Source organism: Anarhichas minor, unplaced genomic scaffold (genome assembly GCF_050575085.1).
Source record: "Anarhichas minor isolate MPS153535 unplaced genomic scaffold, ASM5057508v1 ptg000007l, whole genome shotgun sequence".
NCBI lineage: Eukaryota > Metazoa > Chordata > Actinopteri > Perciformes > Anarhichadidae > Anarhichas > Anarhichas minor.
The window spans coordinates 15991095-16016601 of record NW_027466453.1 but is presented as its reverse complement, the minus strand read 5'-3'; the positions used below and the strand labels follow the sequence as shown (position 1 = coordinate 16016601).

Sequence of the window (25507 nt, the reverse complement as noted above, 5' to 3'; positions counted from 1 at the left end):
GGCCAAAAAAAAAAAAAAATCATATTTCAATGTGACCATCGTGGGACTGAGAGGACACTGCCGCCTATTTTGGAAAATAGACATACAGCACCATCTGGTGGTTATATGATTAAATTATCTATGCTTTAAAATAGTGAGCATAAAAATAAATCTTTGGTTGATTAACTTGAATATCTTAAAATCTAAACTGAGTATTTGTCATTTGACCATCTTAATACATGCAGTAAGTAATGTGCAGCATAGAAACAATTCTACAGACAAGCACATGGGACACACGGTAAAGTGACATATGCATGCCGCTACAGAGGACGTATAGTGAAGAAAGCATGCTCAACTTCAATCATGATAACATGTCACCAGTGTATTGCAGGATTGTTTTATTTGTCAATTAAAAGGCCCTGAAAACTTGGCTTCAACTCTTCAAGTATTCTTTATAATATTAAATATTCCTGAATAAATAAGCAACGACCAAAGTTGCAAAATCATCTTTAAATTGTAGTCGTTAAAAGTTGAATACTCAGTAAATTGGCTTCATTCAGATTCAAAAGTTGCCAAACTCTGTGATTGGTGCACAGAAGAAGATGACATCATCTTTTCCAAATGGAACCCCGTCCACTTAAAACCTGTGAAAAAAGCACTGAAAGAACACTTTGTCAGAACAATTCTGTTCATGTAGGAGCCCATTACTCACAGTAACAAGCTGATTGAGGAAAAATAGGCTTTCAGGGTCTTAAACACACTTTGCCACATCATTCAGTGGGAAAAATAACATTTTAAAGCAATCAGACACACAATAGCAACATGTCCATGAAATTGAGTTTAATAGATTGTTAAAAATAAGGCTATGATGCTGTTTTAGCAAACATTGACCAGGAGGAACCACGTCCAGAGAAGCCCGGTGCAACGGGTAAATCTGACCAGTCTCTGAAGTGTTACAGATGAACATACAGTGAGCACACATACACCACAAATTTCCAAATATCAAACACACACACGGACAAATGTGTCTTGCGTTCGAACTCCTACACATGTACTGTACACACAAACACACGGATAGACATCCACCCCACCCAAAACGGTGGCAATAATCTGATTTAGCTGAAAACATAGCAGTGTCCTTTTAAAAAAAAAAAAAACATGCATAGCTTAGTACATGAATGTGTTGTTCTGAAACCATCAAGTTATTGTTTGCACACTTTGATTTCATGGTTGATCAAAAATGTCCAACATGATTACATTGATTTCTTTTATTTGACCATTATTAACAATCACGTAAACTCATTGGACTATTTTGTTTACAATGGCCTCCCAATTTATTTTGTTCATGTAGAACGTTACATTCTGAACCCCGATAGGCTCGTTAACAAAGGAAATAAATACTGGAATGGCAAAAACAAAATAGAAATTACTATTTTTAAATGGATTGAAGACCAATCTTGGCCCAAGTTTTCAGATATAAAAACAAATGCAAACACCTGCTTAACGTTGGTATCCTGCTATCTGTTACAGTCATCATGGAAATACTGAATAAAAGTGTCTCGCACATGAATTCAAAACACAAGCAACGCCCAAAATAACCAAATAAAATGACAATAATTGGCTTCCAGGCCTCAAAATGTATTTGTAACAACAAAAGAAGGAATGATGAAGCAATCAGGAGAGACTCCCTTTAGTGCATGACCATTAGTAGGTGCCACACACAAAAATTATATTTTTAGTCGGATTCCCTTATTCAAGCCCTGAATACACACACACACGTATACCCTCAAATTATTAGACTGACACGACGTTTTATGTCGGAAAAGATGAAAATAATGAAATAGTCAGTTTCACGGTGCTTCTTCTTTCGTCCTTTGGTTACTGGGGTGACGCATCGCTACAGATATTTGTACATTTTGTTCCCTTCATACGGCGAGCGCACAGTGTTGTAGTGTACATTACCACGGGTGGTCTTCCAAACCTCAAGCGACTAACATCTAACATTTTAAAGTGCCAATGAGCTGAAGCAAACAGGAAGCACCAAGCTGGTGGCACAGGCAGATTTTCTTCACACGACAGTCAACGGTTTAGCTTTAAAACGTCCGTGCAGACACACACACACAGACACACACACACACACACACACACACTTGGACGAGGATACGGGCTTTCCCCACGCAGGCTAACGCTAACCTGAAGTACAGTAGGCCGGTTCTTCTGATCAGTAGCAGGACCCAAACTGCTTGGACATTTATTCATGTCATAAAACATAAACCTGTGGCAAATAGGGCTCAGTGTCATTCAATATTAATACAACCTCTCAAAGTGTTTTATCCTACAAATTTTGCTGAATAAAAGCACATTTAATAAACCACTGGTACGTGTAAGCAGCTTCTCTAATAATCAGACCATACAGTCGAGTAATTAGCCTCTGTCAACACACTCAATCAATTTAACCTTTTGAAATTTTGAATACATTTTGACTTGTAGGTAACATATTTTGACACCCAGCCCTAAAAATGCTCAGTGAATGCATACACACACACACCTGATGTTCACACACACACATACATACATGTGGTTTACAAATGTAAAAGTCTTATGTGTGTTGTATAAAATATACTTCTGCTCCTTTTCAACGACTGTCAAACTGCTTTAAGCGCTTTTCCCTTTTTTATCTTTCACATCTCTTTAACATTTGGGAGACCGACTTCCATACTTTACCTGATCAAACTATGCCCACAACTTCAGTTGAGTTAACGAGGCCTTTTTCTAGTGCGCACCGGCTCTCCAACCCAGCAGAAGGGAACACTTGGACGGATTCTTAAAGTTAAACATAAACTTCACCTTATCTAATTCAAATTCATGAAGAATAAACTGTACAAAACATGGACTAAAAATAATTGTTTTCTTTTGCAAAGTAGTCAACTACTCAGGCATTAAGAAGAATCAATAATATCAAATTAAAAACTTTGAGAAGGACATGCAGGGGTTTGGTGGGCGGCCCTGGCGTTGACACAACAGTCTGATTTGTTTTGTTCAATCATGGGAGGCTGTGACCTGCCAGACAATGAGGTGGCTCTGCTCGGCCTTGGTGGGTGGGGACTGTTGGCTGGCTGTTGGCTCTGATAAACTGTCCAACTCGCCGCCTTCATCACCTGAGGAGGAGGACGATGAGTCAAACAAACAGCATACCAGGTGGGTCACAGGGAAGACATTGGGCCTTTGTACCAGTGTGTAGGATTTGGCTGCATCTACAGGCATCGCTGAGGTTGCAGATTGCAACCAACTTAAACTTCTCCGTGTGCTAAGCCTGTAAGAGAACTACGGTGGCGAAAACGTGAATGGCCATATCTACGTAGAGCCAGTACGTGATTTGTCCATTCTGGGCTACTGTAGAAACAGTGTATTGCAACATGGTGGACTCTGTGACGAGAACCTGCTGCGTATGTAGATACTAACGGCTCATTTTAAAGTAACAAAAACACAATGATTCTTATTTTCAGGTCAATACACACTAAAGAGAACATCATTAATTATTCATATTTGTACCAATAGATCCTGAATGCTACACATTGTCCCTATAAGAGAGACTGTACAGTAAACAGCTGCATTACTTTTATGTGGATTCAAATGCAGTCTTTTGTATTTCACTAAGGGGAAAATAGAAAGCTACTCGTTGGCTCCACCTAAGTCAATGCACTTTGAACTACACCTGTGTCTTGTCAGTGGTGCCAGTGGTGTGACATACTCACCCATTCGGAAGTCAATGTAGCCTTCGCCTCCACTCATGACCAGGCATGTTTTAGACTCAGAGGCTGCCGTGTCTGAGGATTCAGATGGAGGGTCATCGGAGCCTGAATCTGCACAGCCTGGAGGAGGCATCGCCTGACCTGTGACAAAAAAGCCCAAAAAGCTGTCATCAGGAAGCAATTGCTATTTTTACTTCATAACTGACTTAAGGAATGATTGTCAAAGCTTTCATCAATATATTCTCTGTTGACTATTATTCAACATTGTTGACATTTATTTAAAATTGTGCATAATAAAGACGCATAGATGCTCGGAGCAACTAATAATTTGCAGCACTTGTCACCATTTCTGCCCTTTTTTTCCAACACTTGCCACTTACCTGGCACTGTGACAAAAAACTTGACAGCATCTCGATGTCCATGGAAACACAGCTGGGCGTGGGCCATGGAGCAGTAGGGCACAAAGCTGCCTTGCATGGCACAGTCTGAACCGTCATCACCGTAAACCCGTACAGCACTGCCGGGCCGATTTGGCACTATTCCCGTTGTCTTGTTGGCTGCAGAGTAAGAAGAAAATGTATAAACGCTACCGATGTCGCATGGTGCATATTATCTAGGTTTTGCACCAGAAGGTCAGCGGTGGGTGAAGGCGGCTGCGCAAAAGACAAAAAAGGTGAGATCTGGGGTGAAACAATCAAATCTCAGTCTCTGACAAAAGGTTGAAAAGTCATCAGTGTTAACGGCTCACTGAAGCACACACACACCGTCACTCACACAGACAGCAGAGCCGTCCGTGGGTTCATGTCTGTTTGATCTCATTGTTTTTAAAAAACATAAATAAAGTGAGACAACCAAGCAAAAAGAGAGGCTGTTGGAGGGAAGCTAGAGGCTAAACAAAAAGAGGAGCAAGCTCCTGAACACTCTATGAGAAGAGCAGAAATAAAGGAGCGTGAACTGCACAGAAGAGGAAGAAATGAAAAGGAAGAATATAGAGCTTACATGATAAAAAAAAAAAGTTGTTATATTACACAAGCAGTGTCGTGCGTTACAAGGTGACCGTAAGACCTGTGTCCATGGCAACCCGGTTATATTTTATTCAACAAGTATCTCCTGAGTGGTAACGATGACGTGAGAGAAATATCAAACACACAGATACACAGTGAGGAGGGAGATGCATGGCAGCCATGATTTAAAGACAGGTTCAAAAGGTTTGGTTAAACATATGCCAAAGTGAGCTTTTATCTTAAATTAATAGTTTTGGGAAATTTGCTTATTTTCTTTTTTTTGTTAAGAGCTTGATGATTGATACCACTTTCATCTCTGTACGGTACACATGAAGATACCACCAGCAGCCAGTTAGCTTAGCACAAAGGAAACAGACTCACAGTCTCTGTCCACAGACAACATTATCCACCTGCTGACGCCTCTAAAGCTCACATATTGTATCCGTTTAACATTTATGCTGTGCTATAGCCTTATGAAAACAAATGTTTTAATACAAAGTCTGTTGTATGGGGTAAACCTGAGGTGCGTGATACCTTCAGAGAGCGGGATGGAGATGATGACCCCGTTTCCTGTCCCTACCCAGAGGCGGCTGCAGGACACCACCAGAGCTGTGATTCTCACAAAGGAGAAGCCCAGTTTACCCGTACCTGCAACACACACAGAACACACACTTGTTTACTCTTTCAAAAAAAAGCCCATGGTCCGGTGAGATGAAAGTCAGAGAAGAGAGAAATGGCTAGTTGGTATGCGTACCCAACATCTTGCTGACGTAGGGCTCGATGTCCACGTCCTGGAGGTGCTGGTAGGTGTGGGCGTGAAACAAGCGTAGAGTTGAATCCAGTCGGATGGACACCCAGATACCGTCTCCAACCCAGGCCAGCTGCCGCACTTGACTCTCCCGGCGAGGATGAGCGTCAAACGACTTCTGCTCAGACATGAGAGAACGAGATGATGTGACGTTAGAATATTGTAGAAACGTTAAATGTAGGATTTTCAAATGTTACCATAAGACAGGTTATGCAATATGTTGCTGGTTTGGAAAACATTTATTAATTATAATCACAGCTGTACCTCTATCCTCATGACCTTCGGCTGGATGACATAGATCTTGTTTCTGTAACCGCACCACACCTTGTCATGGACTACTGTCATACAGCGGATAGAGTGGTGAGGCCGGCCCAGATCCAACAGGTGATAGTTGGTTAAATCCCACTGACCGTCTGCATGGGAGAAACAAAAAACGCAAGATAATCTATGATCTTTGTAGATTGGCATCCAACAGTACAAACACGATACAAAATATTCAACATCTTCTAATATTTTGAGCTTCGTAGTAAATTGATAAAACAAAATTTACAAACATAAAAATATGGTCAAAATAACAGTGACAGTGCGGTGGATTTAGAGTCATACCAAAAACTGAAATGTTTCTGAATTCTGCACGTCTAAACCACAAAGTGTCTTACCACGATGAGCTCTAACCCAGACTCACCAATGCCTCTGTGAAAAATTGCTAATGTCCCATCAGCCAAAGCTACCAGGACTCTCCCTTTAACGTGCCTGTAACAACACATAAACACACTCTTTTTACACATTTTTTCCTGTGGGTATAAATCTGTATTTGAGGTACAACTGACTTTGTACTCACACTATGCTGAGGATGGAGTCTTTCAGCTTGATGGCATGAAGACACTTCCTCCATCGAGCCACAGACGAGTGCACATAAAGACTTGAGAGGGAGAGACAGAGAGATAAAGAATACATATGCTCACAATAAAAGAACCATCATTGGATAAAAACAGACTTGATCTTCAGTGATGCAATAAACACATTGTAGGTGTTGAGTGCGTGCCAGCCCTTGTATGTTGCTGCTGCCCTCTAGTGGCTGTTGTCCTGCTCACCATCCATTCTGAGCTCCCAGCCACATGGTGGGAAGTGCGCTGCTCATCCTCAGGACTTCCCCATCTGATGGGTCCGAGTCTTCTGGGAAGGAAGTTTCGCCATCATGTCCGCAGCCCCTGCATCACAGAAGGTAGAAAATTCACATTTTTCAAATACACTCTTCTTCAGAAAACTGGAACACTTGTGACAAGTTCAGACTTCTTTAAATATCATGTGTATATATCAATGTTTCCAGGGTTGTTCTTGTTAACATTTCCTATATAAGCTAAATATCCTATCCTTGTTTAATTAATATGTAATGTCTACCAGGGGAGGAAACGCTATACACTTGTTTCTTATGTATAATAGTTGATAGTAGTACAATAGTAGTTTACACGGTTTGTATGGTACAGGCACATCGGCTATTTTTAGATGGTTGAAAAAAAAAAAAAAAAAAAAAGAGACGATGTGAAACTACTGACTTCAAAAGGCCATTTGATCGTAAACTACTGTTGCTAATTTTATTTTTTTTGACGTGTTTTTGCTGTAGAATAATGAAAGTCAAATCAAAAGGGGAGTTTTAGCCTCCTTCTAATAAATGGTGGACTTTTGCATCGGGCAGAACATTACTTTTATACTCATCTAAAAAATAATCATTGCGATTTGCAATTTGAAAAACCTTTCATAAGAACAGCGATCCTACCTCTGCATATATTAGTATTTACTAAAACCAATTATACAATTATAGAAGAGATAGTCTAGAACATCATTGCTCACCTCTGTGCATGAGCAGAAGGGGAGTCAGTGGGTCCCACCCCCAGTGGGTCGGTGAACACGTGCTCCGTGTAGATTCCTGGCGGGTTTGGATCCGCTCCCTGGTCCTCCTCTCCGTCTTCGCCCACGCCAGCGTTAGCCTCCGTTGCTTCCGTTGCCTCTTCCGCCGTAGGAACGTTGTCTTCTGCTGGACTGGTCTCTCTGGACAGCTCAACTGTGGGCATTGTGGATCACAGGGTTGATCAGAGGGTAAAAGAGTGATACGGGAAGGTTTGGGTGGATAACCTGTATGAGAAAGATGAAGCCTCCTGGTGGAGTTGTAGCTATTGGCCACCGTTGTGTTTGATGCTAGTAGTAAAACAAAAAAAGGACAGACAATGTCAAAGCATTTTGTCAGCAGAAATCTACTGCACCTGAGCTAGAGATGCCACTGTGCTCAGGCGGCTGATCGGTGACACCTGCAATGGCTGTCTGGGGAATGGCGGTGGTCGCCTCTGCTGCCATGACACCATCGCTGCCCGTTGAGCCCACACTGGCCACACTGCCGGCCAGTGACACCCCGTCACCTTGGCTAGCCTCCGGGTCTTGTGGTACCTCTTCACCTGCCGAATAATCAGTCTCCAACACACCTGTTAAAAAGACGACACAGATGAAAGAAAAAGAAAATAATTGATGCAGTCATGGATGAGGAGGACAAAGAAAACCACTCATCCGACCCACACAAACAACCAATGTGACCACTCAGCCTACCTGGCACGCTGGCAATGCAGACGACGTGGGTGTTGCAGGCGTAGAAGCTGTCGAGTAAGTCAGAGGGCTGAATAGCGTCCAGCACCATAACCTTGGTGGAGGAGTGGGTGCTGGTGCACACCCACACCCTACTGGAGACCTCATCCTGAAGGACCAGCTCCTTCTCCTGCTCCCCTTTCTCCTGATCCTTACGGGGGGGACACTAAATCAGCAAACAGCCTCGACAGATTCTAAACCATAGTTTAAAGAACTTTCTGAACTCACTGGCTTTACGAAGAGCAACACTTCTTCCTTAAATATCTTACGCTTACCTTACTCTCTTGCTCTAACTGGTCCAGACTACTCTGAGAACCCTTCGTCTGTTTCATGAGCTCTGGTAATGTCTTTTTGCCAGATAGGTTGACCTCTGCAGCACACCACAGCTGGGGGACAGAGAGAGAAGACATGATAAATATCAGATTTTCTTTAGTATTAAAAAAACACAGTATGCTGCTTATATCCAAGTGTTATCTCGGTATTGGCTTATGTACCTTCATAGAAGCATCTTTCTGATCCAGAGGTCTCAAGTATACTGGTACAGGTAGGTTCATTTTGTTCTCCACTTGTTCACCATTTGCCACCTGTCGGGGCATTGCCGGCACATGCAAAGGAAACACGCTTTTACAACAGATTTTCACCCAAATGTAGACAAAAAGGCAACATAGTCAACACAGCTTGAAGTCTCTGTAACATTCTGCACACGGTTACCATCTGCAGCAGTGATATGGTCTCCAGGAAATGTCTTTGAGCTGTGAACGTTTTACGGAAGGCTGATACCAATTTGAATCAGACATTGCGGAAAATCTTACAGATACTAGGTTGAGATTAACCCTTTGTTTCTTTTGTCTGTTTTGTGGACAGAATAGCTCTCGTATGTTTCATTGTAGATTATGTCGGGGGATCTTCAAGCTGTAAAGCCGGAGGGGAGAATATTCAAATAACTCAAATTTGAATACCCTTACATCATACACATGTTTTTAGATTTAGCATGACTCACACTTCCTGATATCAAGAGTTATGAGTCACTTCCTGTTATGAAGGGGTGGTTTATATTTAGGGGGGTTGCAGTTGTCTCAATCTTGTCTGAGGGTGGACTCACATTGAGAAAATAAATGACATTTTCTGACAGGAACATGAACATAGAGCTTATAAAGGCCCAGCAGAAAGAAATGACAGCTATGCTCTATGAGTAAATGACACTGCACATAAACATTTACAATGTTACTTTTCGTGTCACTGGTACCGTGATATAATCTCATGGTCAAAACTGACAGTCTTGATCATTATCAAGTGACAAAAAGCCATATTCTCTGTTACTTGAGTCCTAATCCAACCTTAATCTCCTACCTTGTATTTGCTGGGCAGGCTCCAGCCGTGTGCAGTGACTCGTCCGTCCTCCTTCTGCATGTGGGCCTTGACCTGTCTGTACTGGGCTCTCTTCTGCTCTTTACGCGATGGCGAGCTGCACTGGTCCTTTCTACAAGAAGAGCAAAGAGAGAGACATGTCATCAGCTTCCAGGTACATTGTATACATGTACATTACTGCGGGCCATTCGGTGAAAATGATATTCCTACAAATATTTTTGGAATGAGTCGTGATGGAGATCAAACCCAAATAGCTTGAACTGCTTTAGAAAAAAAATTATAAAAATGTAATAATTAAATGTCCAGTTATGTTTAAGGGTTTGTGTGAACATGTTCTCCTTAATAAAATACACCAAACTCACAGTCATTGACTCTGTTACTCACTCTTCATTAAGGAAGTCAAACGTCTTTGACTTCTCTGTTGGGAACTGGGAGAAGGTGCTGCTCCTCTTGACCATGCTGCACGGGGCGTTGTATTTGATGTTGGACTGGGACTCCACCTTCTTTATAGCTGGGGAACTGGTGGAGGAGCTAAACAGTCTGCTGAAGCTGCAGGTGGCAAAGTTACAGAAAGCCAAGAGGGAAACAGAGCAGACAGGAGAGCAGGGGAAAAGCAAGGTAGGGGGTCACCAACCAAGGGCACCAACATTTACTGAACAGTGACGCAGAGCATGCTGGGAGTCGTGAATAGCTGAGCATTTCCTATCCCATTTGACTGTGAAGCACTAACCACAATGTGTCTTTAGCACCAAGTATCAACACTATCTTAAGTGTCAAGTGAGATAATTCTATACTTAAGTATAATCCAACCATTTTGAATGTGTAGGAAAAAGTCTGAATAAAAAGATAAAAACATCACATTTCTAAAAAAGCAAGAAAATAATATTAATGTCTAATTGATGTTCAAATCATCGTTTCCATATTAACTATACAAAGTAGAAAACTTTCCATTCAATACATAAACACATTTCATCCAAATCATAGCAGACTGAAACCTGAATGTGTCTCCAGCATCTGCTAAATCTGTTAAAAATCCCTTACAAAAAAAAAAAGCATACCGATCTGACGGTACGACCTGACTTAAGACAGACATGTACACGTATTTAGGCTGCAGGGGGAACTCTGTCGCTCTTAAGCTCCCTATGAGCAGACAGAGTCGGAAAACATCAACCAACGCACACAGCAGGCAGGAGACAGGAAAGCCCGGGGGCACAAGGAGAGTCATGTCTGAGCAGTTTGTGATAAAGACAACTGATGCACTGCTCGGAGAGAAAACATTATGGATAAAGACACATCAGAGTTGAATCCATTTGTAATGGAGGAGCAGTTCTGTGTCAATGGAGGGGAAAAGAGAGGTTTGACTGGAGGAATGTTTATTAAAGCATCTTTACCTAATGCTGCCAATTCAATTGCACATCCCGAGAAAAGAGAAAGAAATGTGTTTGGAATGTTGAGAGAAAATGTCACAGCAGTTCACCTCTATAGGCTGTCAAAATCAATGCCCTGACAAAGATAGTTTAAAAAACAAAATATATTTGGGAGGACTTACAACTGCCAGATGCTGGATTTCCTTTTTTCTGCGAGTGCTGGATTTTCTCTTGAGGCCCTAAAGAAGAGGACAAGATGATATCACGTTACCTGTTGACAGTTTGGAGACACACGGTTTGAGGATGTCCAACTGTCTTTTACGTTTTTTGGCTGATATGTCATTATTGTATTCATCCGTTTTGTGTGTGAAACACTAATACTGAAAAATGCTTACAAAAAAGTGGTTATGCACAAGTGTTGATTTGCAGCCAGGTGTTCTGTACCTGATCATCTCCGTCCACCGCACAGCTTCCTGTAGCTCCATCAGTCTCTCTTTGTACTGGTTCCTTTCCATCAGCACTCTGGCCATTTCCACTCTGGTGAAGCGCTTCCTCTGGGCTGTAGGTACATCACTCTGTGGTCGCACACAAGTAAACCCACACATGACCACACAGAAATACAGCCACATCAAACATACTGTTTCTGTATATATTATACACACAACAGGTCTGCAGTTTCAGACATTGTTGTACAAGTGAAGAATACTCACATCTTCTTCCTCTTTAGTTTTGTGTTTCACTTCCTCCATCCCCAGTCGCACTCTGAAAAAGACCATTTATTACACTCGCAAGGATATAAAATGTAATTAAATCAAAGCATGTCGCTATGTTCTGTTGTTATTCTGTCTTCATTACAACAAGCACAGTAGTTGACCTACTTTTTGAGCTCCTCCTCCATCTCTTTGTTCTTGTCCTCCAGCTTGGTCTTGGCCTGCAGCACAGCCTCCATCTCTCCATCTAACATCTCCTTCTCACAGGTCAACTCGTCCACCTTCAATATCAAGTCTTTGTTCACCACGTTCAGAGCATACCTGGACAGGCGGGAACAAGGGCATTTTAGTCCACTTGTAAAATACTGCCGGCACATTTTAACAGGGAGATTAAGAAGATATCACATATCAAAGTAAAGTCACAAACAACATTTAATTGTGTACTTACTTTGTCTCAAGCAGCTGTGAATTCTCCTGAATGAGATTTTCAACTTCCCGGCCCATTCCTTAACAGAGTTGATGATGAAAGAGTTTTATTACATAAAAGACGGTTTGATAACAAACTAAAGCAGTGAACACATAAGCACTACAGATTAAGATACAGCACTTTAAATAATTCTTACTTAAAATACAACAAGGCACTACAAAGGACGTGAAATATCTCCTAGTGAGATATTTAGCACTGTAGGTTACACAGTACAAGAAACTACCACAAACACACAAGCCCACAGCACCTGTCACATGACTGACAGGAGAAGGATGGATCGAGTGGATGGGGTCTTACCAATCAAACTAAGGTCTGAGAAAACCATGCAATCCAAGTCAGGCGGAAAGGACAGGGAAGAGAGAGAGAGAGAGAGGGAGAGAGAGAGAGAGAGAGAGAGAGAAATGCAGATATAGTTTGAGACAGTGCAATGATCAAAGTGATGAAGGAGCCAGAGCTAAACGTGTAGCTGTTGACTCCACAAGCAGAGGATGCTGTTGGGTCTCTAAAGCTAGTTGATAAAACAATTGCAGCAGTACAGAGAAGGAAAAACGGGAAAATACAAGAGCCAGAAAATTAATTCAAGCTGTGAAAAGAAAACAGTTAGGCCAACAAAGGAAGCATTGAACTCCATCATCCATGCACCAAAGTAGTCAAAGGTAGGCAGCTTAAAAGATGTAAACTGTGCATTCCTGAACCAACTGTATGTCTACTGTTATCAAACATAATGAAGAAGAAGCTGTGAGCGGTAACAATGGCGGATATGTCAGAAAGTGACTAATGAGTATAGGTCAAGGATGTTTACAGAGTAATGTTTTTTTTAGGAAAGGTTTGAGGTCATACACACCAGAGTACTCCACTGGGATTATGGACAAAAGCCAGAGGATGAGACACGGGAGAGAGAGAGGTGATGTTAACATGGGTAGATGGCTAACACTGTGTATCACAGCTGGACCAAAGCAAGTGGTGTAGCATCAAGTAGAGCAAGAGCTGCTAGCCGAGCAGAGCAGTAGAGAGAGACATTAAAACAGCTTTATGGGAATTTTTAAGAAATATGTCGGGTTATCATGCATTTCATTTGGCTGATACGACAAGATTTACAATTTTAGTTGATCACATTGTGAAATTACAGAAACCCTGAGAGGCGAGTGAGAGAAGTCTGATCTAAACGGTTCTCTTCCCTGTGATTTTGACTGAAGAACAGGTAAAAAATGTTTTGCGAGGAAAATCTTTTTAAGTTTCTTAATCATGGAGTTGAAAAAAAAGTTTTGCTGGGATAATTTTTCTACGTTACTTTTTGTTTCACCTGTGAATGCCTAAAGAAAGCCACGACAATAAGTTAACATAACTTGCTGACACACAATATTTAACTTTTAGTCCTACAGTATTTAGAACATCAGGGTAGTGGTGTAGTTCAGCCTCTTGTGGCTGAAATGAGTATTACAATAACAAACACCCACTAAACCCTTTCTCTTCACCGGTTTTCGCAGATGAAAAAAATAAAAACTAGAAAAATAATCGTGGCAAAATATATATTTTCCTACCCGTTTCACAAATGGAAAATATTTAAGTAACTTAGAAAGATTATCCTTAAACCTCTTCCCCTGTTCTCATAAACACAGAAGAGAAAACAATTTAGATCAGACTTAGAAAAGGGATAACAAGAATTAGTTTTTTCCACTGTCAGGACACCTTGAAGTAACTTATTATGCGTACGATTATACCATGGCCACTTACAAAAAACAAAGTCAATTCAATGAATAAAGACATTTCATACCGACTATTCCAACACAATCCAGATGAAATGTATTCAGAGTATCTGACAGGTTTGCTGCTAGCTTACTCCGGTTCAGTGCTGCATTGTTCCAACGAAGATAAAGTTTTCACTCACCCAGCAGGTCGGCCCCGTCATCCACATCCCCTATGATCCCTGTGCCTGCAGAAGACAGCTCTTCAAACAGAGACTCTGTGTTTCGGTCAAATGCCAAGTTCTCAATGCCTTTAGTAGGAGTACTAGAAGAAGAACAAGAACAGGAGGTGATGCTACGCTACCTGGTGAAACGTTGTTTAAAACTGACCTTGTAGCATGTTGTTGTTTTTTTACTACCTGCCGGGTTTGTATCCAATGGCATCCATGTCCAGCTCGGGGGTGGTCTCAATGATGTCCTGCACATCTGAGCTCTCCTCATTCTCAGGCAAACCTGCGTTTGACACAGCGCATGCCAAAATACCAAAGAGAAAGAAAGACACCGTCTGTGAGTCAAAATCAAAAAAAACTAGGATGTTTTCAGAATGAAGTAATGAAACCTCTACAGCACAAACACCGTATGCCAAACCCTTCATATACTGTGTATAACAAAGAAAGGAAATACATGGAGGCCATTAAGACACATGACTAATGAATGGGATTCTGTGACCTGTGCAGTTTCATGATGTTTGACCCTACCCACTGATATGGACCTGGTCCCCGGTGCAGCCTGCACCTCCGTGCTCTTACTGTTCCCATCTCCCTTCTCCGTGCCTGTGGTGGTTATTGGCGTGGCCGACTTGGAGCCGGTGAAGTCCGACAGCTCATCCTGTAATGAAAAGAAGCTTAAATACAGCGATATTACAGATAGCTATTCAAAGACAGGGGTCAAAATGAAACTTTGCAAAAATGAGATGAAACAAGACAAACGGAACACATTTGGACCACAAAGATAACAACACGGTTTACGATCGAACAGGTTAACATGGTTGGACAGATTGAAAGAGCTAATCACAAACTAGAAAGGGTTAGAGGTTTACTACATACACTACACATGCAGAATAACACAAGACTTAAGTCCAACTTCTCTCAGCTCTTACCGTAATTAACTCGAAGTGAAAATCTACCTCTAAATCTCTTACATACAACAATTTGAAATACTAAGCTACGGGGGACTGGGCTTCTTTTCCATGATATTGGAGCTCATTAAAACATCAGGAAATCTAACAGAAATACTATGAATCAACACAAAAAAGACAGAACCGTGAAACACTAAACCTTTAACTGAGGAAAGTTTTCCGATCAGATGCAGAGAGAAAACATGAACACAGAGGTAGGACACAAACACAGACGAGTAACACAGAGCCACACGACACGAGCTGAAATTAAACATGGCCACAATGGGAGCTGCCATTCTACCTCCAGTACACAACGCAACATAAACCCACACGATATTCAAAAACTAAAAAACGGTTACGAAGAAACTGCACAGAGACTGAAAGTATAAACCGACTGCACGTTAGAACGTATGACACAAATACAGAACTAAAAGACAGTATTCGTATGTGTGATGCTACGTTACTGCACAATGAGTGATGAAAAATGTTAGTTCTGTTGGAGAGCTGCATGAATGAATGAACAAATTCACAAAGAAGCATGTGAAATATAAAAGTCATGCATTTTAATGGTAAAGAATAATAGAGACCAGATGCAACCACGCTGTTATTGATTTTGAAAGATTCATAATTAAAATAATGAACCAGTTCCATTCGCGACACAGCTGATTGTTGTGTGCACTTGAGATTTTTAAACAATGAAGCCCTCACACAGGACATGGTTGCATGTAGCATGATCTAGCGCAGGTGGTCTGTGAAGTGAGGGTCTATAAATGCACAAAGTGAGAGGCGACGCGTTTGAAATGATGAAACAGCATAGTGGGGGTGGGGGGGGAGACTACACACGCAAACACAAACAGTGTGCTGTCCACAGCCAATGCAGGCGTGCTGCTGGCACTTCCGCCAGCCGCCACTCATCCAACTACCTTGCAGTCATCTGCCAGTGATTTCCCCCAAGTAGAGTCCTGCGCACTCTTACCCTCCCTTGCCTTTGGGGGGTCGACAAAGTCCAACTGCTTGTGAGGGGGGAGAGTAAGAATGAAGCTCACATGTGCAGAAGCAGTTCAGATGAAATGCATACGCAACAAAGTGGGCATGTCTGTGATGTGAATGGATCAGTACTATCTTATGACTGTGTCTGTAGATGTGTGTGTGTCTGTAGATGTGTGTGTGTCTGTAGATGTGTGTGTGTGTGTGTGTGTGCACATGTGGCTAGCTCATACAGTAGACTGTCTAGTTTAGCAATAGAGCAATAGATTCATCTTTAATCAAGATAATTCATAATTTTCTCAGATATCAGTAGTTGCTGTCTGACCAAATAGTTTTTTTAGTCTAACCAACAGCCAAGATACCTTCAAGTTGTACTTGGACTGATACGAACTGCAGAAATCTAGTTAATGTGTCAGAATCTGAATCTGAATCAGAAATGGTTTCTTGCCAAGAACGTTACACACGTGATTGGTGCATAACAATAGACATAGTGCAATAGTAAAAGACATAATTTAAAAATAGAAAATATGAAAATGTATAGCAAAACATGGTAAACAAACCAATAAGAGTACATTAAAACAAGTATGTTATTAAAGTGTCAAGTGTTTATCCAAAGTAAAGAGGTGTGCAGGGATATGTAAATGTCTGTGACGTAAGAGTCCCAGCCAGTGTGGGTCCTGGGCCTTATTGATGAGCCCAATAAAGTTATCACTTAGGAAGTAAAAGTATTAAATCATTTATGAAAGTTACAAATACCGTAGACATTTAAGAAATGGCTTACAAAAGTAGATACTTTCTTTGAAATATGAACTAATGTATTGTACCAATCTACTTTGATTTGTTGGACAATTTTTACAAAAAGGTATCAAAACTGATGCGGCAGAACCAGAGATATAGTCTTTTATCCCATGCCTACATTACCTACAATGCAACTGGACTGTCGGCAGTTCGGCCAGAGATTCGGGTGATTCTATGCTAGTAGCTGCTCATGTAGCCCCGAGCAGCTAACCTGCAGCAGAGATGAGGAGCTACACAGGTCTGGTAAGCTCACTTCTTTCTAACTCTACACCCTTTTTGTCATTTTAAAATGTGTAGTCTTCAGCCCCTTTAACTGCTTTGTAAAGGTCCCGTTTCATTAAACAAAAAAATATAATTATGCCAGCTTCAAAGACAATGGGATGCTCTTATTGTGGATGGAGGCCTGGCATGCGGCATATGCACCTCATTAACCTGTCGTTCCTCTTCATTTGAGGCCCCGCCCACTCCCGTAAATAAATACGAGGTCTCTGTTTAAGTCTAAGAGCCTGTCTGCATATCAAAGCCACTCATGTTCAAAAGGGTATGGCTCAACAATAACCGTCCTGTAGCACTGATTGCATAAGGACTAATCACATTCCAGCTAGTCTTTTTCTCCCTCAGTGACTGGCTGCGAGCCATACAGCGGCATCACTCCCATCATGCATCACGCCACAGAGCTGATGTCCCAGTTTTAACAAAGATGCAGCAGTGGGATGAATTAACATCGTCACCCTCCAGGTCCTAACTGCCACAGACATAACCCACACACAAAAACATGTTTTGAGTACCACTCACTGTGTTTAACGTATAAAAACAGCTTAATTTCATCTGAGTGACCATAACCATAATAACGCCTATGTTAGAAGAATGACTTGTATCTTAAAACAGTTTAACAGGAATTTAAATCACTAAAAATACACATCATACAATAAAGCTCTGGATTATAATTTGCACCCGCATCAATAGAAACATCTATCTTTTCTGAATACGAGTATTCACAGATGTATCTCCTCTGACTGCTGCACCAGGAGAACAGACAAGTTTGCATATTAATCAATGGCTACAGAGGAGGATGTCTGAAAACAGAGATGGCCTTGTCAGACGCCTACTAAAATACGCCTTGGCACACCCGAGCCTCATCAAAGGTTCCCTATTTTTAAAATGGATCCAAAGCCAAACCTCCTCCATCTTCCAGCACTGGCAGGACGGCTGGAAACACTCAAACGGGATTAAAACGATCAGATCATTCTCCATTTTTATGCATTTTGTTTTGTGTATGCTTTGTATACGGTTGACACTCAGTTTGATCAAACAGCTGAAACGGTGAAAGCACACTTAATCTTCAGGTACCACATAATTTGAATCAAGTGGAAAAAAAAGATTACCATTTAAGATCATCATAATTCAGAGTGGAAAATCAGACTTTACCATGTCTTCAGATAGTCTTTTTGCATTTTTGTGTCGGTAATTCAAAGATTATTTGTGTGTCTATTGGAATAAGTCATTATTTTCCACCTACTGTGATTAAAGCTCACATAAAGGAGCCATTCCACACGCCTTACCTTGAGGCTAGTGTTGGACCGCGCTGGGTCAGTGAATCTCCAGCCCTCTGTGCCCGGTGCCTCTGCCCTGGCCTGGGAGTCGGGGATTAGCAGAGACGCTCCGATGGGTGATGGGAAGATGCCCAAAGAAAGAGGCCGTTCTCTCCTGGATGGAAAAAAGAAAGCTACTTGACCGAAATTTGAAATCTTCCAGGAGGACACATAGACCGGCACCAATTATTTTCTAACAGAAACCCTGGTCTTGATGACGTGAATGTTTGCAAGTTATCAGCTGCCGTTCTCTGCCATCCATCCAATCTGCCGTGAACGCAGCATTAATACAAACTTAACGTAACTGTTAAGAATCTTACCTGATTCGACCGACGGCGCTCGACTCTGAAGTCTCACTTATCTGCTGCATTTTTATCCTTTCCACATGCTCCATGTAGTTATGGATCATCTGCAGAAGTCAAACCAAAGAGCCAGAGGAAACTAGTCATCAATGTGGTTACGGATAACAACTTGACAATAGCTCCTTCCTCATCCTTCCTCTCCCCCTTACCTCTGAGTGTCGCTGATGGAGGGAGTTGTATTCTCTCTTGAGCTCCAGCTCACGTTCTTCTAACCTGCCGACTGAAGCAGAATACAACACCGCTCAGTTTCAGGAAGTCAATTTACAAGACATAAGACAAGGATAATGCTTTGTCTATGAACTATTTGCAAAATAAAAAAAACAACATGTTATATCTTGTTTCTACAAAAACTGTGTAAAAATGTTTCTTGCCTGGGCGCAGTAACTTCCTGGAGAATACCGGTTGCAACTGCTCAGAGCCAAGAAATAGTCGAGCTATTTGCCGGTTCCCCCCTTACCCAGAGGGGGTAATCTCACAGAAACGTGGTTTCAATGTTGGGCTGATTTATGAAATGACAACAACACCTAATCCCCTACTAGCGCGTCAGGTCTATGCTAAGCCACACAGAGAGCTCCTGCCACAGAAGGATACACTATCAATTACAGCAGCTGAAAGCTTCTGCATGTCGTATGATGATGTCCTCATCTTTGTGTGTATTCTGGCATTATCGGGGGGTGGAGACAAGTAATGCAGGGAAGTGCGAATGGCTATACAGACACTAATCACAGGGGAGATAGCTGAGGACTGAAGTAATCCCTCCTGTGTGCTCGTATTAGTGCTGTCCAACGTTGGCAAATCACTGTCCGGCTGAGCATTAAGCCAATGATATTGATTGAATTCATAATTAATTTACCTAAAAAGCTGTTTAACACCAACACAAAAAAAAGACGTTTTTTTCTGTAACACAAACAACACTAAAGAAATGCCAACAGTGTGATTTCCCTGATCTGTGTGGGAGCTGTGTAATAAACCTTTAAAGTCATAAATCTGCTGGGAAGCAAACAGGGTGAGACACGTGACGATGTATAAGTCTTCATCATCACATTGTTGGATGCCTTTTGCTTGATGAGGAGAGGGCCTCACTGATGTAAAAAATGATCTTTTAAAGGAGCGGTGCATATCTCACAATCACTGGATGTCTGATCTGACGGTACAAATAAAAATGAGCTTCAAATGTCCCTAAAAACAAAACAAAATGGATTAATTGTCCGTCTCTTCAGTGCCAAGCAAGAGGAAATAAAGCCAAGACCAAAGCAGGAGAATGGCTTAGAAAAATCTGAGCTAAGCTGTCATTGCCCATCATCTGCTGTGGACTCTGTCCTAGATGACTCAGGACGCAATAAGCTCAGGCGCTGCAACATACAGTCATGATGAATGATTTACTGTTCACTGGGAGTGGCCAGGTTGATTGAACCCACTGAAAAGGCTGCGTGGAGCGTGTACACTCAACGATCTCCATTTTTCCAAATTCGGGAAATACTTGTTGATGTAAAAATAAATCAAGTTACATTTCATTGTCAAGAATAAACCAAACAAGGCAGACACTTGTGTTTGCCTTGTTGATGCTTCTGCTGAACGTTAAGATACAAAAGATATTCATATTGGCATTTTCTCACAGCTTTGTGTGAATGAATGACTTTAACCAGCTGTGTTGCTTTGCCACTACATACCAGACCAGTCAGAGTGTGAATCCACTTTTTCCAACCAGACTGAATGTGAGAGCCAATCGCTCTCCCTCCATTCCGTAATCCACCAATGAGATGGGAGGTAATGCACTGCTGCATTAGGAGGACGTGAATAACAGAAATCCTATAATCCCATTACTGTTAGTTACCCCAGCAAAGAGGGAGGAAGAGAGTGTGAGTCAGTGTGTGTGTGTGTGTGTGTGTGTGTGTGTGTGTGTGCAGAGAGAGGAAGTAGGCATAACAAACCATGAGAGAGACATCAAACAAGTGAGGAAGATTATATGAAGAGAGAAAAAGAATAAGGAAACGCCTTGTACATGGGAACAGACGGATGAATAAAAGATCGTACTACTGGGTCATAACTGATTTTCCATCTCAATGAATGGACGTCTCCCCGTGACACAATGGAGAGCAGTGATTGTGAGAAGAGTGACATTCATAATATATCGTTGGTGCTTACTCTGGTCTGCGTAGTTCTTGATCTTGAGTTCCAGTTGCCGCGAATGGGACTCCTTTCTGTCCACATGGTTCTGCAGGTCCTTCTTATCCTGTTCATGCGTGTCCTCAAACTCGATGAACTTCTGCTCAGGAACGCAGACGCAGACACAAGAACAAACAGCAACACAGAGCGTGGTCAGATTCACTGGCACTTCATCCCAAACCCATCAAAACTCACTGTAGTCTGACGCAGTTTAAAGGGATAATCAGGTTCCTTTTTGTCATTTATTAACATATTAGTGAAAAAGATAAGAGCTTGAGCTAAATAATGTGTATTATTAACGTGTTATTGATGTGACTAAGGTAAAGAAAACCTGAAACCATTAACGCACTAGCAACTTTTCTAACATATAAGTTAGTATTAGATTATTAACGTATTTAGTATTTTACACAGAGCTCAACCAATTAGATTCATCCATCAACAGAGAAAAAGATCAGCTAATTATTTAATGTTTCAATTATTTTTCAGGCAAAATTGTTGAAAATATGCCAAACATTCTCTGGTTACAGCTTCTCAATGAGAGGAAGAACTGTTGGTCGGACAAAACAAGACATCTGAAAGTCCGGGAAGCATTCCCCCCCCCCCCCCCCCCCCGACTACATTTCATAGAACCATTTGATGAATTAAAACATATCCACAGATTGATCAATAATGGAAATAATAGTTGCAGCCCTATACACAGCGCATTACATAATAGCACAGACATGTGTGACGGCGTAACTTTCCAGAACATGTACAATGATGGCGTGGATGTAAACAAAAACAAGACTAAATCAGGATTAGAGGAGCAGGATTTTGACTTAAGGGTTCATTCGGAAATTCCCGTTCCTCCCAGTTTCCTTCTCGGCGGGCCTCTGAGCGTGTGTCAGCGTCCACATCCTGTCCAGCGGAGCAAGCCAAGGCCCTAATGTGGCTGCCCTTCCTCTTCCTCTGGATGCATGAGTCCTACTTGCAGCTTGATGTACAAAGGCATGTCACAGCCTGCTCGGCAGCCTGATATTTTTGAGCTATATGACTGAAAAACTAAAACATATTTTGTTCGGACTAAATGACAAATCATCTCCAGATTAAATTCATCGTATTTGTATGTAGCACTCAGGGTTGCCCAAATCATATGTTCAACAAATGTGCAAAAAACTTTTGCTCAAATAAATAAATAATTAAGTAATGTAGAGCTGAAAGTGTATGTAAGAAATCTCAGCAGCGGCCATCCTATGGTCATACTTTACTGCAGGTATTTACATATAAGAAAATATATAAATGAGGCAAAGTGATGAAGATGATAACTGGTAATGTGTGCAGATTGATGGTCTGGATACATGTGAGAGAGAAACCAATGAGAAACTGTAGAAGGCTGCGAATTAGTTTTAATGATCTGAACAGCTGGCTAGATTCCTCAGACTTAATCAAAATCAATGTAATGTCGGTCATTAATATCATAAGTAATTTACACTGTTTAATTTCATGTCTTTGTCTCCAAATTACATCAGAGATCGGAGGAAACAGGGTTGCAATAACAGAGCCGGGAGGAGGATGATACCATCTATTTTGTGTCTGTGTGAAATCTTGATCATGATTTAAAAAGCAATCGATGGCCAAGCAAGCAAAAGGTCTAAAAACCAAAATCTATTTCCTCTGGAGGAAGAAAGGTGACTTCACTACTAAGTCCAGGCACTAAAAAAAAAGGGAAAGGAAGCAAAAACGCAAGCTGGTGGAAGTTCCCTTTCTGCTTGTGTGTGACAAAGGATCACATGACCTGGAAGTTATACCATGCCTCTCCATCAGACTCAGCGTATCGCTGCTCACTACTCCTCAGGGGAGGGGACAAGCTTCTCTTCCTTTCCAGGACAATCCCGTACACACACTTACTGTACAGTTGACACGATATGTTACTATAACAGTGAAGGATACAGGAGTATTGTCAGTGTGCAGCGTGTGTGTGAGTGTTTATGTGTGCCTGGCTGTCACACCGCTTCACAGTCAATGTGTGTGCAGAGGGGTCTACGTGTCCACAGTGTACTGGGGCCAGTGTCCCTGCTGTCCCGAAGCCCCGAGTCAAAAAAATGCAAGCTGGGACAGACGGTCTGAGTCTCATCACGTTTCCCTTCAATTCAAAAGCTCAGGGCCAGGAGGCAGATTCACACATTTAAAACCACACACATCTTAGGCAATACACACGATCCCTGAGACATGCCTGCACACACACACACACGCGCACACACACACACACACACACACACACACACACACACACACACACACACACACACACACACACACACACACACACACACACACACACACACACACACACGGGGTCATGTTTGTTGGCAATGTCTGATCAACGAGTGAGTTTTTCACCTATTTGGTTGCTTAATCAAACGTTGTGTAGCAGCAAATGCTGACTTCATTTCACATTTATTAATTTAAAAAGGACAACTCCACAGATTTTACAAATCAAAGTCAGTTGGACCATATTAAAGGCTAATATCTTACGTGCGTTGCACAGGGGTGAAGGTCAGCTAGTGGAGGACCCTAAATACAGTAATATGAGCATCATAAGGTATAATTTGGGTAAAGCTGTGGTTGGATGCTTGTAGTGAGTCCTATCACAGTACACGCACATATGTAATCTGACTGCTTGTCTGTCTCCATCCTCTTATCCCTGTGGGTTTTTTTTAAACTTATGTTACAGTGATGCCCCAAAACGCTGAGTCACATCACCTGCTGTTTACTCAGTGAGGGTCTCACAGGGCTCAGACAGTGACTTCACTATCTGATGCAATAGGTGAGCTGATGGCTGTAGATGGGTTTGACAGAGAAAGATGCTTTCGTTGAAGCAGTGGGTAAGAAGTCCCATCCTTGGATTAGAGTGTCACTGACCATCCAGCGAATACAAAGAGAGGGCCAATTCAGCCTGACGTTAGCCCAGACACTGCCTTGTTTACATCCCCAACGAGCTCCGTGGCAGGACGGGCAGGATGCTGCCCCGGCCACGTGCACAGGTTAAGTCATCGCAAAGGGATGCTGGGAGGGCAAAACACCTGAGGCAGCCCTCGGTCCTCCTCACGAGGATGCCGGTGACCATCAGGTTTTTTTGTGTCTTTTTCCCAGCTCCATTCAACTCACCTCTTCTGCATGTTTCCTCAGCGCTTTCTCCCGCTCGTACTGGGTGATGAGCTGCTCGTTGTCCTCCTTCAGCAGCTCCAGCTCCACTTCGTGCTCCTGGTTCTCCGCGAACACCGAGTCCAGGTTCTCCAGCACCGCCACGACCAGCGGCATCAGCTCCTTCACCACGTCCTCGTCGTATTTACCGATGAGCCTCTCGAACTCGCGGTAGATGGAGTTGGCCAGGCCCGATACCCGCTCAGACATCATCGCTGATGTCCCCGGGTCGTCCTGGTACACAACTCCGTCTTCCAGCTCCATTTTATAGTCCTCTCTCCCCCCTTTCAGCAAACGGGACCGATGTGGGTTGTTCCGCGTTACCCCGCCACTGTGAACACCGCTATCGGCTTAATTGCATGCAGCGTTTCATCAAATAAGAGTAATGTCACACATTGAGGACATTACACGGCCGTGCGACTGTGACGCAAGAGAGGCTACGTGGATTTCTTCCTCTTTTTTCCCCTCACTTGTCCCATGCTGCCTTCAAATGCTTTTCCAAAGCTTGTACTTCCCAGTTTCACTGGAATACCGAAATAACAGTCCGAAGATCCTCGAGTACAGAAATATATTTTTGAACTTGTGGGAATAAAATTCATATTGGTTTAGAACCATATTATAGTAGTGTGGCACCCACATATTATTTTGGTCCTACACCAACATAATAGAGAGGAAACTACACAGGATGGTTTGTTATATTGATCTATGTATTAATGCTTTTACTAAATGTAACATTTGTATTATATATACTGGGAGGTCATAAATAATCACGAGCTCTCCTGTCCTATTTGTCATTTTGTTTGTTTTTCATCGGGGTGTAGTTGTAATTCCAACATTTCCGACGGTACATGAAGCCACCATGACAACAGCTGAGTCGTTGACCAGATCACGTGATGACGTCACATCGCGCTAACAACGTAAGATTATTTGACGTCGAAGGCGTAGCAAGAGAAGAAAAATACCTCAATCATATTCTGAAAGAGATTCTGTAAAGAAATGACACGAGAACATCATAAAGTTTTCACATTTGGTCAGTAGAAATATACAAATATAAATTATATAAATAAAAATATGTGAGTATCTCCTTTTAACACTCCAGACTCAGATGGGACACCTTTACACTGCATCTTAATATAGCTTTTGTAGTGACCCCACTGCTTATCAAAAAAGTCACCACGGTTGCTGATTGTTTGTTTAGGCGCGTGCCATGAATACCGAAGTCCAGTTTCCAATATAGGCATTTTATTTCTCACATAAACAGAGGAAAACCACTTTCTCTGTCAAAATCCATTTCCTCTACATAGACCAAATAAATCATAACATTTACATTCATTAAATGTCGCACGGTCAAAAACTGTTTGCTCCTGCTTACTCAGCAACACCTGTTTCAAGTGACCCTCCTGATTATATTCACCTGGGGCCTAATTGACAGCGGCACTACGCCCCCA

General features: G+C 42.0%; 1 protein-coding gene across 2 annotated transcripts; it reads right to left on the bottom strand.

Moving 5' to 3' along the window:
• Positions 1-804: 804 nt before the first annotated feature.
• spag9a (sperm associated antigen 9a) lies at positions 805-24529 on the bottom strand. 2 transcript variants are annotated; one of them, XM_076086196.1, is made up of 30 exons: positions 24024-24529; positions 20856-20976; positions 18860-18930; positions 18669-18757; positions 18319-18463; positions 15895-15981; positions 14553-14682; positions 14214-14307; positions 13998-14119; positions 12071-12128; positions 11791-11943; positions 11623-11674; positions 11357-11487; positions 11095-11151; positions 9930-10094; positions 9528-9657; positions 8672-8761; positions 8453-8563; positions 8142-8328; positions 7805-8020; positions 7395-7605; positions 6638-6754; positions 6385-6465; positions 6229-6296; positions 5808-5956; positions 5490-5661; positions 5270-5383; positions 4112-4288; positions 3735-3872; positions 805-3137 (listed from the first exon to the last, which is right to left on the bottom strand). In XM_076086196.1, the coding sequence occupies exons 1-30, from the start codon at positions 24321-24323 to the stop codon at positions 3019-3021; spliced, it is 3855 nt and encodes a 1284-aa protein (XP_075942311.1). In that variant the 5' UTR covers positions 24324-24529; the 3' UTR covers positions 805-3018. The 2 variants fall into 2 exon arrangements, with proteins under 2 accessions (XP_075942311.1, XP_075942312.1); XM_076086197.1 differs by lacking the exon at positions 15895-15981.
• Positions 24530-25507: the final 978 nt, after the last annotated feature.